At 47.6% G+C, this 16,484-nt stretch overlaps 1 protein-coding gene across 2 annotated transcripts in view; it reads right to left on the bottom strand.

Annotated features, from left to right (window-relative positions):
• Window positions 1-44: 44 nt before the first annotated feature.
• The window catches only part of pafah1b1a (platelet-activating factor acetylhydrolase 1b, regulatory subunit 1a), a 33,150-nt gene continuing 16,710 nt past the window's right edge, over window positions 45-16,484 (bottom strand). For both annotated transcript variants that reach the window (XM_012825223.3, XM_031573203.2), the window contains exons 3-11: window positions 15,888-15,972; window positions 13,277-13,351; window positions 12,929-13,135; window positions 9,851-10,019; window positions 7,621-7,723; window positions 7,061-7,289; window positions 5,245-5,346; window positions 4,821-4,977; window positions 45-4,025 (exon numbers count right to left, since the gene is read on the bottom strand). In XM_012825223.3, the coding sequence (XP_012680677.1) occupies window positions 3,952-4,025; window positions 4,821-4,977; window positions 5,245-5,346; window positions 7,061-7,289; window positions 7,621-7,723; window positions 9,851-10,019; window positions 12,929-13,135; window positions 13,277-13,351; window positions 15,888-15,972 (1,201 nt within the window). In that variant the 3' untranslated portion in view covers window positions 45-3,951. The remainder of the gene's footprint in view (window positions 4,026-4,820; window positions 4,978-5,244; window positions 5,347-7,060; window positions 7,290-7,620; window positions 7,724-9,850; window positions 10,020-12,928; window positions 13,136-13,276; window positions 13,352-15,887; window positions 15,973-16,484) is intronic.

The raw sequence follows: 16,484 nt of genomic DNA, 5'->3' as shown, positions 1-16,484 counted from the left end.
TCTCCTTAGGTCACATACACACATAAATAAAACATACAGAAAGACAATTTTGAGATTTTCTTTAATTATGTTGCAAACAATGACATCCAGATATATTGTTAACAATTGGCTGAGTGAACAGTGATACCATGAAAGCAAAAAATCCCATTAGAGCTGTGAAATCTGAAGCCCTCAAATCTATTCACAAAGCGCGCCGAGCACACAGATTGACTCTAGGCTGGAGGACAGACCCACAGACAGCGCTGCGTCAGGCGTCTCCACTGCCTGTCTGTGCATGAGCCCTGCCAGCGAGTGCAGCACTGGGATTGCTTGGGACCTGTGAGAGGCAAACACAATCTTTTCCCCCCTCCTTCTCTCCCAGGCCACATAGGAGCACAAGATCAGATGCCTGGGTTTTAGACTGTCGGCTCTGTTTGATGATGCCCAGTGAAAGCATTTCAACAGAACTCGGCCTCCAAACAAGTTTCATCCTCTGCGGCCGAAAAAAAAACCACAGCAGAGGGAAATCCGATTCCAAGAGGCAAGTCAGAAAATTCGTTCAAGAGTTTACTAACTTTCTTTTGTTCATCTGTTTTAAGACCTATGGCCCAAATAATCCTTAAGTCTGCCAACAGCAAGGGAGTAGCAGGTTTTCAAGGATGACTTTATGTTGTTGTTGTTGTAGTAGAACATCATCTGTGGACACTGTGAATAAGAACAGAAAATAGGAGCGAAAAAGATATCAGGGCAATCTAGCTAAATGCAGTGTCCTATGTTTCCCACTTTTTTTTGGTTTTTGATGTGTACTCCGAGTTTACAGCATGAAACATTTGCACATCTTTCACCGTAAGCGTTTCACATGCACCCTTTGGTGCAGTTGAGTTCTCTCTTCCTTATCCAGCGGGTCACAAGGTAGGGTGACGGGCCAGTGGGCCCAGTACTCTACCCAGGCCACGGACAGGACATAAGAGAAACAAGAAAACCAAAACGAGATGATTTGACTAACGCAATCTGAGGCAATCCTCTCCCAAAACAGGAGGTTATTGTTCTACAGGAGGCATCAACGGTGTTTCCTTGGGTAGGGGTGGTGTTGGAGAGGACGACACCTCCCTTGGGGGTGGGGAAGTCTCTAGTCTGCCGCAATCCCATCACAAATGGAGGAAGAAAATAAAAAATATAAAAACAGAGGAGTCATCCTCCTTTGTACAGCACACAGAGACCAAGTCTTTTCTACAACCACATATTAAGCTGTCCACAGTTCATCATGCTGACCTATCTGGTAGGGGTGTCTTGAGTTTGGAGTCATTAAATAGCTAACCGCATTATATCATCTATGTACATACACACAACCATCCCTTTTAAATGAGAGATGAAGGATTGTTTCCTTGTTGGCTTTGTTTTCATATTTTATTCACTTTTTTTAATTTAACAATTAAACTTGTCAATTTGACTGCTTTGACACAGCAGGGCGTCCTGAGTTTTAGTCGTATGAGACGAGTGTCACACGCTTTAGCATTCAACGCTTGTCTGAACCACAGACACCCCTGATCCAGACAGCTCCATCATCAGTACTGTTGCATGCAGCAGTGTTGGTCGACAGGAACAGATCTCAGACTAGTCACTATCAGAGTTGGAATTCTATCATCATTAGCAGCAGCATCAGCAGGTACATCCAGTACACACAACAGGAACATTTGCTAGATAACAGGTTGGTTAAGCAGTGGATTTCTTTTTTATTATGTCATTGCATTGTAATGGAAAAAGGGCTAATTTAAAAATGATATCAGTTTTATGCATTTATTAATACATTTTACATATCTTAGAGCTTCGGGTTGGAAGTAAACCCCAAGATCTAAACAGAGAAGGGATGTGCAAGTTAACTGGATTTGAACTTCTATTCCTTTATAATGATTTGTTTTCCATTTTCATTCTCTTCTATTTCTATCACCTGGTCCTGGACAGACTTTTATTTACCCCCCCTAGTGCTAATTTGTCAAGTTAATGAAAGGAATAGCTGGTCACTGTTGGCTGGGATTTCTTTCAAAGGAGCTCCCATCGCCTGCTCTCACACTGACCCTGCATGGGGACAGCAGGCTGAGCAGGGTGGGAATCCATGGGTGCCGCTTAAAGGGCGGCCATTGGTCGATTGCGTTGCCTAAAAAGGACCTTCACCGAACCTCCAGCATAGTCAACCTCAACCTCACTGATTCAGCTGCGCCGGGCTTAGAGGGAGGGAGGGAGTCGCTGTGGTCACCTGGTGAATATGCCAATTAAGTGGCAGACGCCGCTCACTTTGGGCTTCTCTGCATAGAACAACAGGCATTCGCAAAAGCACAGCAACTGCTGGCATTGGAACCAATATTTCACTTTCTTTTAAGTTAATTTAAACAAATCCCTGTAAGCCTGATCAATGACAGCATTGAAATTCCACCTCAGTAACAAGCTTTAATTTTCACCACAGAAATTGGTTTCCTCTCGCTCGTTTTTTTTTTTTTTTTTTTAACAATATAGATTTTATTTAGTTTTTGTCCCGCTTACAAGAAAGACGTTTTTGTTTGATTCGTTTTTGCACATCCCCCAACACACAGAAGGGAAAACTTTGAATCCTTGTCATGCTTTACATCGCTCACCCCACAAAACAAAGGGCTTGACGTATTCTTGAAACATAGCAGAGCTAATCTCTTATTTGCCATTGGAGCAGCAAAAGAAAAAATGGGCTGGGGGAACTAAACAGGTTTACATGATTTTTTTTTTGCTGAGGTATGCTAAGCGCTTCATGGAAGAGGGGGAGGGGAGCATGAATGTATCCACATTAATAGAGTTATACCTCTACTGTGCCATGAGAGAGGCCTACAAAGAGCAAACACAAAAGCCAATTAGGGTCTTCCAGAGGGGTGTAGTGATGATGCCTGAAGATGCTCCGAGTACTGATGGGGGGGGGGGGATTACAAAATTCAGCAACCACAGTGTCAAGATAAATCTCCAGTTAAAGAGGGGAGGATAATAAAGCTATGGGCATCAAGGAATATGGCTTATGGCCAGAAAAACAAAAATCCAAAAAAAACAAACAAAAAGAATGATCAAATCGAATAACGCTGCTCACTCTGCAACCTAGCCGGCAAACTCAAACGCCAGTTCAGGATTTTCTGTCCTTCAATTAATCAAAAGTGACAGTTCCTTCACTGATTTCAGGCTGTAGGACGTGTCATGACAAGAGCACAAAGCTTTTAATCCCTAAGGGTTTTCCAGACAACAGGTTTTGAAAACATTCTTAGATGCAGCCATTAAAATATGATCTAGTTCCACAAGAAGAGAAATGGTAAACACACTTCAGAAGTGATGTTACAAAGCTACAGAGAAAGTTCTCATAACAAGCCCCACAGACAATCAAATCTCCAAGGAAGGATTATAGCTTTTCCTTATAAATCGTCTTTTTTACCCCCCTCAAAAAGGTCACCAAGCTAGGCACCAACAGACTACGACAGTGGAAAAAAAAAAAAAAGAAAAAAACCCAAACAAATCTAAATAAAAAAATAGACAGACAAAAATAAATCTTACACATAAGAACGACACTGTCATTAAATTATCAGTTTTAGTGCCCTACGTTAAACCCAGTCGACGTCTGCCTTCGGTAGGTCGGACCGAAGTGAAAGGTTCGGCCCAGTGTTAAACCCTATGGTACTTCTAGACAACGTTATGTAAATTTACAGTATACAATTTTGGATTCACCATGCAAGAATACTTTTTTTTCGTGTAACATTTAATAGCTCAATCTACATCCAGAATAATTTACATAAAAGGACAATAGTTATTTAACCAGAGCTCAATGGGTAATAACCATGGTAAGTTTTGAGTGCATCCAGAGAAGGTGGAGCGCAGGAGTGGGGGGGGCAGGGGTGGAATGGGTTTTTGGTGGGAAGGGGGAGAGAGGCGGCGGGTTGAGGAGCAGTGCGGGGGTCCGGCCGGTTACCATCAGCGACACTCCCACACTTTTAATGTTTGATCTACACTCCCAGTGACGACATAGGGTGCTGCCTTGTGGAAATCTGCAAAGAGGACAGAGAGAGAAGAGAGGAAATACTCAGCATTAAAAGAGAAAACAAGTGGCTCCTATCAAGAGCAGATAGGCGCATTCAAATGAGTCATTCATGAACATGATGAAAGCCTGAAAAGCATTAGCATACACATTCAGCTACTTAACATGGCAGAAGAGTTCAATCCAATTTGTACTTGAACATAACAATAGGTTGTTTAACACTACGCCTCAGGACAAACTAACAACACACATTATAGGAGAACTTTCCCATGAAGGATGTTCTGTTGTCGTGTAGGAAAAGATGAAGTTTATAGGACAAAGCTAAACAAAAGATGACCGCATTCTCCAACAGGCAGCACACCAATCGATAGCGTAGATATGAGCGTAGTTCACAGAGCTGCATTCAAAGGCGTCTCTGCGTCTTCAAAAACATGTGGCCAACTGGGGAGCCGACTGAAAGGCTTGTTGGGCTGTCTCCTTGGAGACCTCCTGAGCCTTGATCCACTCCAAAGCTCTGGATTCAGACGGCTAAGGGCCTGGAGCGCTCAGCTAGCCCCAGAACTGGCTGCCAGCAGCCCCCAGGACACCGCTTTGTGCTCAAGAGCCGGACCAAACCTTGGCAAAAGCCGAAAGTGGACAGCGTGTGGATTAATCTGGCACTGTTCAGGCAGGAATCTTTAGCACACATGGGCTCATATGTGCTATAATTCTCTCCAGATGCCTGCAAATAAATAACTCCCCCCCCCCCCCAACATCACAGCTACTCAGATCATGGACCACATGGAGCGTGCCTCCAGCCACTTACCCAAAGAGGTAACAAAATGCTCGTGGGCACACAAGGTCTTCATGCAGCGCTTGTTCTTGTAGTCCCAGATCCGCAGAGTCTTGTCGTCAGCACAGCTTACGATGAACTTCCCGCCGGGGTGGAAGAGCAATCCACGCACCCAGTTATCATGGCCAACCTGCACAGGACATGACACACACTTCAACCAAGATCTCCCAATATCCACATGAACATCATCAAGTTCAAAACTTTAACATACACTAGAGCCATCAACATTTACATCAAGTCATTAAAAGCATTTAACAGCCATTATAGCAGCAGTTTAAGTGTACTTGAATGTAAACACAATATTCACGGTTAGTCAAAGCGGCTGTGCAGATGAAACCATTCCCCTGTCACAGTCATTCCAAGCCCTTCTGTCCTATGAGGCCATTAGCAGACTCACCAGTGTCATAAGGCACATGCCAATGCTCACGTCCCACATCTTGATGGTTTTGTCTCTGGAGCCGGACAGCAGGAAGGGTCCAGGTTTGCCACTCTTCTTAGTCTGGGGAGCAACAGGAGCACAGCTAAGTGTCATGTTATATTACAAAAAAAGCGAGAGAGAGAGACAGGGAGAGTGGGCAGTGACAGCCTTCAGGGAGGTTCTCTGGTACATTAGCACACAGTCTGGGACCCAGTGACAGCGGGTGGGGGTGGGGCATCCACTGCAGATGGAAGTAGATCTTTTTTTTTCTGTAATGAAATCACTGCAATGGGCCTGGCAGGTTTTCATCCCCAGCATTGCCTCTCTCTGCATCAGAGTTACGGAGATGGCAGACTATGGTGCAGAATGATAAGGAGGCTGTGCCTCAAAGAGCAGGGTGTGCGCGTGTCCATGCTTCAAATATTCAATTTATCCGCAGCTTTGATGAGTGAACGAAGCAGAGTGCTCTGCACTTCAAAACACTAATTAGCCCTGAACACATAAACCCACTGAACGGGCTGAGGACTCGCCGGGACAATGAAGTGGGAAAGACGCATTAAAAAAAAAAAAAGAAGCCTACTGCTGTACCTGTGCTTTCCACACAGTCAGCATTTTTAGCAGAGAGCCCTTTGTGCGTGTTGTCTATTCCAGTGTCCCTGATTGTTGAGGAGACGAGACAGAAACCAGGATGATCAGCGCTGATCACATGTGGCATGAGGGTATGATCACGTGCAGCACCCTCATGTAGAGTGTCTTTTTAACAGCCCTTTAAACAATCTCAGCAGGGTGAGGGTATGATCACGTGCAGCACCCTCATGTAGAGTGTCTTTTTAACAGACCTTTAAACAATCTCAGCAGGGTGAGGGTATGATCACGTGCAGCACCCTCACGTAGAGTGTCTTTTTAACAGCCCTTTAAACCATCTCAGTGGGGTGAGCAGTATTCAGGACCTGCATGTTCAGGCATGTATGTATAAAGAGGTGAGAAATGAACATCAGACATTTAAATGTCATAAATGACGGCGGTGAACCAAACTGTTGCCAAGGGATTTTATAATTTACTTGGACTGGTTGAACGAGTTGAGGTCAAATTCCCCATTTGTGCAAACACTGTGTGTGCTCGAGGGGAAGCGGATAGTTCCCTTATGCTGCGACAAAATGGGAATCATTTGGTTCTTTCACAGCAGTTTCATGGGGCACACGCTGCAGGGGCTAATGTTTTATTATCAGATGGATTGGAGAATTGGACATGGTTGATCACAAGACTGGCGGGAGTGAAAATGGCACGCCTGACCCAGGGCCATTGGGGATTTGCTCCTTGCAATTTCATTTCATGGTCTAATTCAGACACATCCAAAGAGGGCAGACTTTGGGTAGAATGTGAGGGAAAGGGTGGACCAAAGGTGGCACGGATGCTTCTGATATGATCAAAACACAGAGGAGATGGACACGTTCATCTTGGTTTTACTTACAACAACCCAAGTGTCTTCAAAGAGAAAAACAATCTAGTCAAAACAGCAGGTTTGACCTAAAAACCAGGCCGCTTAAGCTTTTGTGTGGTGATGGTTAGTAAGGGTACACACCCACACAAACTCACTCAGCCACAATACAACAGGCCAAACAAAGGGTTCAGCAGCTTCATGTGTGTGTGTGTGATGGTTAATAAAAATCTCCCCTGCATCTCCACACAGCCCACAGCTCTCTCACACAACTCTGAGCCGGTGGCCTCCTGGATGGTGGGGTGTGTGTGTGTGTGTGTTCACTGCCTCTCCACACAGCCCACAGCTCACACACACCTCTGAGCCGGTGGCCTCCTGGATGGTGGGGTGTGCGCTCTCAGGGGCCCAGGAGATGCACTCCACCACGTGCTCGTGCTCCCGCAGCTCCGCCTTGCACTCTTTGGAGGCCACCACCCACACGCGCACCGTCTGGTCGTTAGAGGAGCTGGCGATCAGCGTGCCGTCCTGGTTAGGCCGCACCATGCGCACCCACTCTCTGTGGCCGGTGAACGTCTTCACACAGTACCTGTGGACAGGGTGGCACCATATCAGACACCATCATTACACCTGACAAATATCACTCAAGGATGGCATGTTACGAGCTTATATAAACAAATATGAATCATATAAATATTAACCAACATAAAGAAAAGTGTCAGATTACACAGCTGGTTGTAGCCTCAACAGTCGGATAATAGACATAAGAAATGTTTTTTTGTTTGATTTTGCTTTGTTTTTAAAACTCAAAATCACAAAGACAGCAGGTGTCAATTCCAAAAGACGGCATTCTAACAGGTACATACATTAATAGCTATACATTAATTAGCATAGATGGATGCATGGATATAATTACTCACCCAGTGGCCACCTCCCACATTTTAATGGTTTTATCCCTTGAGGCAGATACTATGTGATCTCCATTGGGCATTATGGCTACAGACGAAACATTATGGTCGTGCCCTGCAAAACAAGAGAAGGTGTGCGTCAATCAACTATCACACTGCCAACTGCATAAATGGTTCTGGAACTAAATGATTGATACAATTTCTTTTCTTTTTTTTTTAAATCACTACTACGATGAAGACAGTATTGCGGATAACTCTGAATTCATCATATCCAGCCCCCCCACACACTCCTTGCACCCAAATTAGATTGTCATCCATAAGTAACGGTTGATAATTAGAGGTTAAGAATGACCATGACAAACGAGCCTTTAGTAAATTAGGCAATTAAATAACCAGACAGACAACCAATTTGCCTGGGGTTGCTTTGTTCTGAGAGGTGGGGAAAGAGAGGGGTGAAAAAAAAAAAGCTAATTACACAGAGCGCCCATTTTAAAGCTGCTAAACAGATGAAACTAAGACGCCTGGAAAAAGCAGGCTTAAATATGGGTGGAAGCCCATAGAATGTTATCTGGTCTTTGGGAAGGATAATTAAAGTCCTGTCCAAATCTCCTAATCCCCTGCCAAAGCAACCAGCCGGGAGAGAGAGAGACTGAGAGTGTCAGAGAGAGAGACTGAGAGAGAGACTGAGAGAGAGACTGAGAGAGAGACTGAGAGTGTCAGAGAGAGAGACTGAGAGAGAGACTGAGAGAGAGACTGAGAGAGAGACTGAGAGAGAGAGAGAGAGAGAGAGACTGAGAGAGAGACTGAGAGAGAGACTGAGAGAGAGAGACTGAGAGAGAGACTGAGAGAGAGAGACTGAGAGAGAGACTGAGAGTGTCAGAGAGAGAGACTGAGAGAGAGACTGAGAGAGAGACTGAGAGAGAGACTGAGAGAGAGACAGAGAGAGACTGAGAGAGAGACAGAGAGAGACTGAGAGAGAGACTGAGAGAGAGACTGAGAGAGAGACTGAGAGAGAGACTGAGAGAGAGACTGAGAGTGTCAGAGAGAGAGACTGAGAGAGAGACTGAGAGAGACTGAGAGAGAGACTGAGAGAGAGACACAGACACCGAGAGACAACAGAGAAGGACAAAAGACAGAGAGAAACAGCAGACAGAAAATCAACAGCAAAGGACAATAACAGGTGTGAGACAAACAAAGGCAGATTGGTGTAGAGGGAAAATGAGATATAGAGGGCGGGAGAAAGAGGGAGAGAAAGAGAGAGAGAGAGAGTGGGAAGTCTCCTGGGTATAAGAGCAGGGCTGGGAGCGCTGGCACACTGGCACTGGCAGGCAGGGGAGGAGGCGAGACGGCAGGTCCCAGTGCCCCTCTCCTCATCAGCGCGACAGCCAGTGCCAGCTCTGGGGCATGGCGCCAGGCGAACTGACGGGGTGTAAATTACGAGGCAGCCCAATCTGAACACATTAAAGGCTGTTGCACACATACTAGCGCACCAGACTGACACACTCTGGATTTAAAGCGACACCAAGAGTCTACACATATCCGTCACAGATTAACATGACTGAGAGCTACTCAGACGCGCCATCGGTTTGAGCTTGCGTGTTATTTCTCAACAGTAAACATGCGTCTTAAGACAGACTGCTACCGCTACCATGTTTTTTTGGGGGGGGGGTTTCTTCCTTTTTTAGAAGAAGGGAAATTATTTGAGGCAGCTGGGCTGTTTAACACTTGTGGGCCAGTAAGCCCTGGGATATACATTTCAAATCCATCACTGTTGGTGATCGAATAAATCAGCTCAGCCTGAAGGCTCACATTAACAGATATGCTTCTGCAATTTGCCAGTCAATTAGAATTTGGGAAGATCGTAGCCCAAGGTCTAGTTTGTTTAGAATAAAAAGAGCACAGAAAAAGGTGCCACCCCACCAGCTTCGAGGCGCAAAGTTAAACGCTGTGAATAATGTGATGCAAATCCTTGGAGAGCGAATCCCACAGGAATATAGGGCGGGGTGCGCAGTGATGTAAAGACAATGTCAGACAAAGCACAGAATTGGCCTAAAATGTGGTTCCTTTCGTGAGGTGGTGGGTGGGTGGGGGGGGTGTGTGCCTATTAAACCAGGTTTGTCCCACGCGCCCCAAGGGTGCAGAGGGTAGAGGAAGTGATAATGAACTGCCTGGGTTCCACCTGTCTCCTAACGCTCGTCTCACAGACCCCCTTGAGACCAATTCCCCGGTTTCCAGCGCTCACCGTGCATGGTGCGGATGCACTCGAAACCCTGGAAGTCCCAGAGCTTGATGGTCATGTCTGCAGAACAGGAGGCCAGCAGCTTGCCGGTCTGGTCAAAGGAGATGTCCTGCACGGAGTCTGTGTGGCCCTTCAGGGTGCGCTCAAAGTCTCCCGCCTCGTAGTCCCACACCTGCACAGACAAAGTCACAACAATTAGGTCTCGATTCATCCCCACACCCGACCCAAGGGGGAGGGGGCTATTGGCCCATCTGTCACTGTAAGACCATTTGACATGTACACTTGATTCTGCCACACCAACGGCTGAAAACACAAGAGGATGAAGATCTGATTGGTCAGGTGACAGGGAGTCAATATTCCCAGCAAACGGTTACAAATCAAAACCCTTCCACTGCCGGAGTGAAATCCCATCAGGGTCATTAGTGGGAGGCGCCTGGGTTGGGCTGGCTCTGAAACAGGAGACGGTCCTGTGGAAACGCTCGTCTGCGCTTCCCATCAGAGCCATAAAGACCTGCAGGAGTGACGTCATGGGACACTTAATCAAGCGGTCTGGGCCTTGAGTGCGTGGACATGTCACCTCGCTGCTCATAAGAAACGTGGAGGATACTGGCTACTTCTGACAGGCCACCAACACAAAAGAATACACAGTGGTGATGTGGATCAAATGTTGGCAGCTTGATTGGTCATGGAGGGCTTATTTGTTGGGAGGGATCCAATACTGAGATTTGGTCTGGAGGCTGGGGGGGGGGGGGGGGGGGGGGTATCAGGTTTCAGTGGGTTACTGGGCTGGCAGACACAGAGGGATAAGAGCTTAGTGTGCTGAACAGAGCAGAGCAGAGCCGAGCGGGGAGAGGAGGGGAGGAGAGAGGGGCAGGATTTGTGCAAAAGTGACAGAACCATGCGCACCACCCCCCCTACCTGCTTAGCCATTGGTTTTCTGTTTCTCCTTCACCAAATCTAACACTCGCTGGGCTGGGGGGGAGGGGGGTGTTGGAGAAACTCTTAATCCCCATATGTGCCAGGGCAGACCAGGGGAGAGAGCTAACCTAGCAAAAAGAGGCATTATTTTATTGCACGTCTCACCGAAAACAAGATGCTCAAAAAAAAAAAGTGCCGTAGTCAACATCCTTTGTTGCTAGCCAGACCAAAGGAGACCGAAAAAAACAATAATGTAGGCGTGACATTTGGACAGTATTTTTAATTGATTTAGTTTTTTTGGTTTTAAATATCGCACCTGGGCATGCAAGCAGTTTGGCCTGGTTTGCAAATGGACCTGTGACTGGCCAAAAGACATTTTTGAGGGAAGGGGCGCTTGACCTTGGGACTTGCTGATTAACATACATGTGAGGCAGAAAGTTCAAAGTCAGTTAAAAGGAGCACATTCTGCAGCAGACCTGTGCCATGTCTGCAGAATGAACAGCAGAGGCTTGTGTGTGTGTGTGTGTGTGTGCGTGCGTGTGTGTGTGCGTGTGTGTGAAGGGAGGGGGGGGGGCGAGAGTTTGTCTGGATGGAACTGCTTCAAGGCTTTCCTGACAATTAACTCTGAATACAAATATGAAAAGAAAGAGGAGTGAGGAGAGGAGAGGAATAAAAATAGAGCCGGTCGCACCTGCAACACTGACTGGAGGAAGATGAAGAGGGACTGGGGTGAAGGTGGATGTTTGGTGCAGGGGCTTTAATGACACTGGGCTGGGAAAGTAGGGCAAAGTGAGGAAAAGAACATGGGGGCGAAGGGGGGGCAGAGAGAGGGAGAGAAAGAGGGGATACAGACAGAAAGAGAGAGAGAGAAAGAGGGGATACAGAGAGAGAGAGAGAAAGGGAGGGGCTGTGCCGGGTTGGTGGCCCTGGCTGCTGGCGCTCGGGCGGAAGATGAATTAGCTGTGCGGAGCGCGAGCGCCTGGGAAAGTGGGGAAGGACCCCCCTGGTGGGACGGCAGCCAAGAGAAAGAGAGAGAGAAAGAAAGAAAGAAAGAAAGAAAGAAAGAAAGAAAGAAAGAGAGAGAGAGAGAGAGAGAGAGAGAAACACGCTTCTTTGATTCCATTAATAAATAATGGCTGCAAATATTTGTTCCGAACTAGGGCACCAGACCGGCATAGCAGACAAAATATTTCAAACTAACCTTAAAAAAAAAAAAAAAATCCCCCACCCCCCCCAATAATGGCCAATATGTGAGTATTAACACAGGAGGGTTTGTGAGGGATGGATAGCTGGAGAGATGGGGTCAAAGCTGGCTGCTCAGAGGCAGGCGGTGCCCTGTGGAGAGAGAGCTGGCAGCCTGGCGCTTTGTGCCAAGCCAGCGGAAATGGGCCAAGAGTCTCACATGCAGCTCATCGCCCTGGCAACGGAACCCCAGCTACTGAGCATGTCTCAGAAGGAACTGCGTGACACGGCAGGAAATCAGAGGGGAGGACAGCGATAGTTACTGCCGGCCACGGTCACACCAGGACACACCGGGACACAGAGAGAGCAGAGGAGGGCTGACATCATTCAAGGCTTCTGTTCAACCTTTACAGTTGAACAAATAGCAGATACTCTTCCAGCAGACTGAGGGGTTTTGCAGCAGGCAATGGAGGAACAGGTTAGGAATCAAGGCAGATTGATCATTTCCAACATCTAGCAACAACCTTCACCACACTGGGATCAAATATCAAATGCTGCAAATCATTTCTACAATATGGCGCTAAGTGGTGGGGGGGGGGGGGGGGGAATAAATAAATAAATAAATAAATAAATTATGCACACATTTGTGCACACACATGCACTCCATTATCTTTGTAAATACTGAGTATTTGATCATTTAAGCTCTAAGACCACTAATTAGAGCTGAAAATTGTCTATGTCTGATCATACAACAGGCTTCTAAATTGAGGATATCATCTGCTGCACCTAATTACACATACTGATTCAGCGGACACTTAACCACTTCAACTCTAAGCTCAACAAAGGCATACACGTGTTTAGTGTTGCCTTTCACCACATTTGAATTGTGCACAGCTTATTTGAGTTTGATGTTTGGGGCCTTGCCCTCTTGGAACACCAACCACGACTCCACTTCAAAGATGCGGGGGGAGCTCCACCCACCTTTATTGTGGCGTCCTCTGAGGCGGAGACCATGACACTGAAGACGGGGTGGAAGATGACCCGGGTGACGGGGCTCCTGTGGCCGCTCAGGGAGTACCGCTCCGGGGGACGGGGGATCCACTCTTTGGGATCTCGCTTCTGTGCGATGGGCCCTCCTAAAGTGATCTCTTCTTTCGCCTCGTTCAGCTTTGATTCTAATTCCATCACCTATGGGAGTAGAGAAGATGAAATCACATTACACAGAGGTAACAACTCAGTTGCCATTAAATTGAAAAGAACTGACAAATTTGCATACGGATTATCTCTCCTTCCTTGTGGGATACTATTACATAACCAAAGACAACCAACCTTCTTTTGTAATCTGATGACTGAAGTCCATTTCTTTTCCAAAAGGCCAGCATACTTCTTATCCAACTCCTCATTCTATGGAAACAAACAGAGAAAACAAATTCAATTTAAATTTTATTCAGTTTCAAAATCAATCCAGCTGACATCAAACCCAGCCAACACCCACCCCACACCCTATGGAATCAGGCATGGGAAACACACCCCTTAGCCCAGCACCAATCACCCAGGAGGCAACTGTACATTCCTCCTCCATAATCCCCTCACATGGTTTAATCTTCTGCAGACAAAGAGAGCTTACCAAGATTACAATTATAGAAACACTGTGCCGTGAAAAATTAACTTCAGGGAGCCTGGCACCGAGCGCAACACCGAATTTAACCACCAAACCCCCATTCATTACACGTGCGCGCAAAGAGCTAAGGACCTCCGCGGGTAAGATCGGCCCCAGATTGACTTTTTGTTATGGCTCAGCCAAAAGAGATTTACTTGGGAGAGGAATGCGATCATTTCACGTAATGGCAATTGGGGAATAGACTGCGGGTGCAGAGAGAATGAGCAAACAGAGTGCAGATGAATGGACTGAAGTGGGAGAGGGTAGGGAAGGCCCAGCTGTGGGATGGCTGATGATTGACTACCAGATCCGGTGGGGTGATGGCTGCCTGGCAGGGGGCAAGTGAGAGGCAGCCCCTAGACGCATATGGAGGCAGAGGCAAGAGTGTGCCAAACGGGCTTCCGTACCTCTGCCACACACATTCATCCACCTGCAGCTGCGCACACACCTGCCTCCACTTCAGCAATGCCAACACACACACACACACACACACACACACACACACACACACACACACACACACACACACACACACACACACACACACACACGATCATAAGCCGCCTTTATTTGACACCCAACTGGGTCAAAAATCTGTTTGCTCTTCACTCTGCCGTGTGCCATCAAGCATACTGTTGGTCTGGAGGAGCTGGATGGGATCAGTGTTTGCTGAGAGGAGAGAATGAAAGAAAGAGCGCGCGTGTGTGTGTGTGTGTGTGTGTGTGTGTCTAATGTTCCACTCCAGAGGGCTGCTCTGCAGGGACGGGTGGTCACAAACGCAAACCGCAGATACGATGAGAGGGGCGCAAACACACGGACGCTTCATCAAAAATTAAAGCCCAGAATCACGCCTGCTTAAGAGAGAGGGGGGAGGGTGGGTCTATCTGTCAGGTTGCACAAAGAGCAAAAACAGGATGAAAGATTGGAAGAGGGAGGGAGAGAGAGAGAGAGAGAGAGAGAGAGAGAGAGAGAGAGAGAGAGAGAGAGAGATTGTGTGTTGGTGAGAGTGTGTGTGCGTGATGTGTGAGAGAGAGAGAGAGAGAGAGAGAATGATAAAAGGAGGAAAAGGGTGTGGTAGATGGCCTCTCAGCAGCACAGGCTCTCTGTTGGAGGAATCAGAGCCGCCATCCAAGGGAACAGTTGCTGCCTCTCTGCAGGTAGTAGGGGGAGAGATGAGGGGGGCGGTGGGGTGGTGGGAGGTTTTGGGGTACGGGGGGGGGGGGGGTTCCTCCAACACTGCCTCTGAGGAGTGCGCTCCGTCAGGCTGATCCACCATCTGCCCAGACCCTCTGCCTGTCTTTCGCCCGAGCCAACAGCTAAACACACAGCCCTCCGGTACCACCCACCCACCTCTCGGTTCCTCAGCAGACTCAGCAGCCTAGTGCCTTTCACACACACACACACACACACACACACACACACCTACATGCATACACAAAACACCTACACCTATACACAAACCCACAGACACACAGACAGACACACACACACACACAGAGAGAGACACAGACACACACACAGTCTTTTAGGAAGCACCTGAGGGCATCATGAGAGGGGCATGGCTGATGAGCTGAAGCTGTGGCGATCGACAATTACCAGACACTCCCGCAAGTCTGAATGGGACGGTGTTAACAGCGAGGCGGCTAATTAAAAGGAGCTTTTAGCGGAGAGCGGCCAACAGGCTGATCCGTCAGGGCGAGCCTGCCTCCCTCCCTCCGTGGCGACGGGAGCCATCTATTATTCACGCCCTTCCCTCTCTCCTTCGCTTTTTGCCTGGACTGCAGAGACAACAGAGGCAACTGAAACAGCCCACCAGTGGAAGGAAGTGCCGGGGGGTAATGGGGACTGGTTTAGTTTAGAATGATATTTCGGTGTCCTCTGGACCTTCTCAGATGAAGGGAGATACAGAAAGGAGGACGGGAGAGAGAGAGAGAGAAGGGGGGGGGGGGGGGGGGGGGGGGGGGAGCGAGAGAGAGAGAGCGAGACTGAGACACTCATTTGAAGCTCCACAGCACTCTCCTCTTTCTACGAGATGTCTGTCTGCACCTTCCTGTCTGGGTGGTGCGTCGCACGTTATCCCCGCCGTATCTTAATTCAGCGCTCTACGCCTGCAGTCACACTTCTGTCGCCCACATCAATTAGAGGGAGGGCTAGGAGGAGGGGTTGGTGTGTGTGTGTGGGTCTGTGTGTGTGGGGGGTGTGGTGTTCTAATTTAGCACATATTGTTAAAGACATTTGCAGAGTTGTTTGGAGGCGGGGTGGGGGGGCTCCCTCACTTACCATGTCTAATTCCGCCTCCTTCTTGAAAACTGAATATGCCTCTTCATAGCCGTTGGAACGGAGGTAATCGGCTATCGCTCGATTTCTGAAAGACAAAAGGAGAAAAGAGAAAGGCTAATTAGTCCCCTTGACAGACAGACAGATTCCATTGAGTCAGCTTGCATTAAAGGGGGGGGGGGAAATGAAATTCACTTCAGTAAGGGATTCTTACAAGAAAAGCCAGAGAACGATGTCTGCAAAAGCATAAAAGACTCTTAATGCATCCCTTGTTCACCATGCACACAGACACACACACTGAAACACACATAGACAGAAACACACACTGAAACACAAATCCATTTGAGGAAAATATCACATCTGCCATGATGGCATAACGAGCTGAAATGACTGTGGGGCGAGTGTGCTGAGCAGCAGCCCTCATTAGGATGGAGAGGGAGAGCGAGAGACACCTGCGGAGAAGAGGAGTGTGGAGATGATCCGCAGGGAGAGAGAGAGAGAGAGAGAGAGAGAGAGAGAGAGAGAGAGAGAGAGAGAGAGAGAGAGAGAGAGAGAGAGAGACCAGAGTGGCAGAGGTGACACACACACACACACACACAC

Source organism: Clupea harengus, chromosome 9 (genome assembly GCF_900700415.2).
Source record: "Clupea harengus chromosome 9, Ch_v2.0.2, whole genome shotgun sequence".
Lineage (NCBI taxonomy): Eukaryota > Metazoa > Chordata > Actinopteri > Clupeiformes > Clupeidae > Clupea > Clupea harengus.
This window is presented reverse-complemented; position numbering and strand designations above follow the sequence as displayed.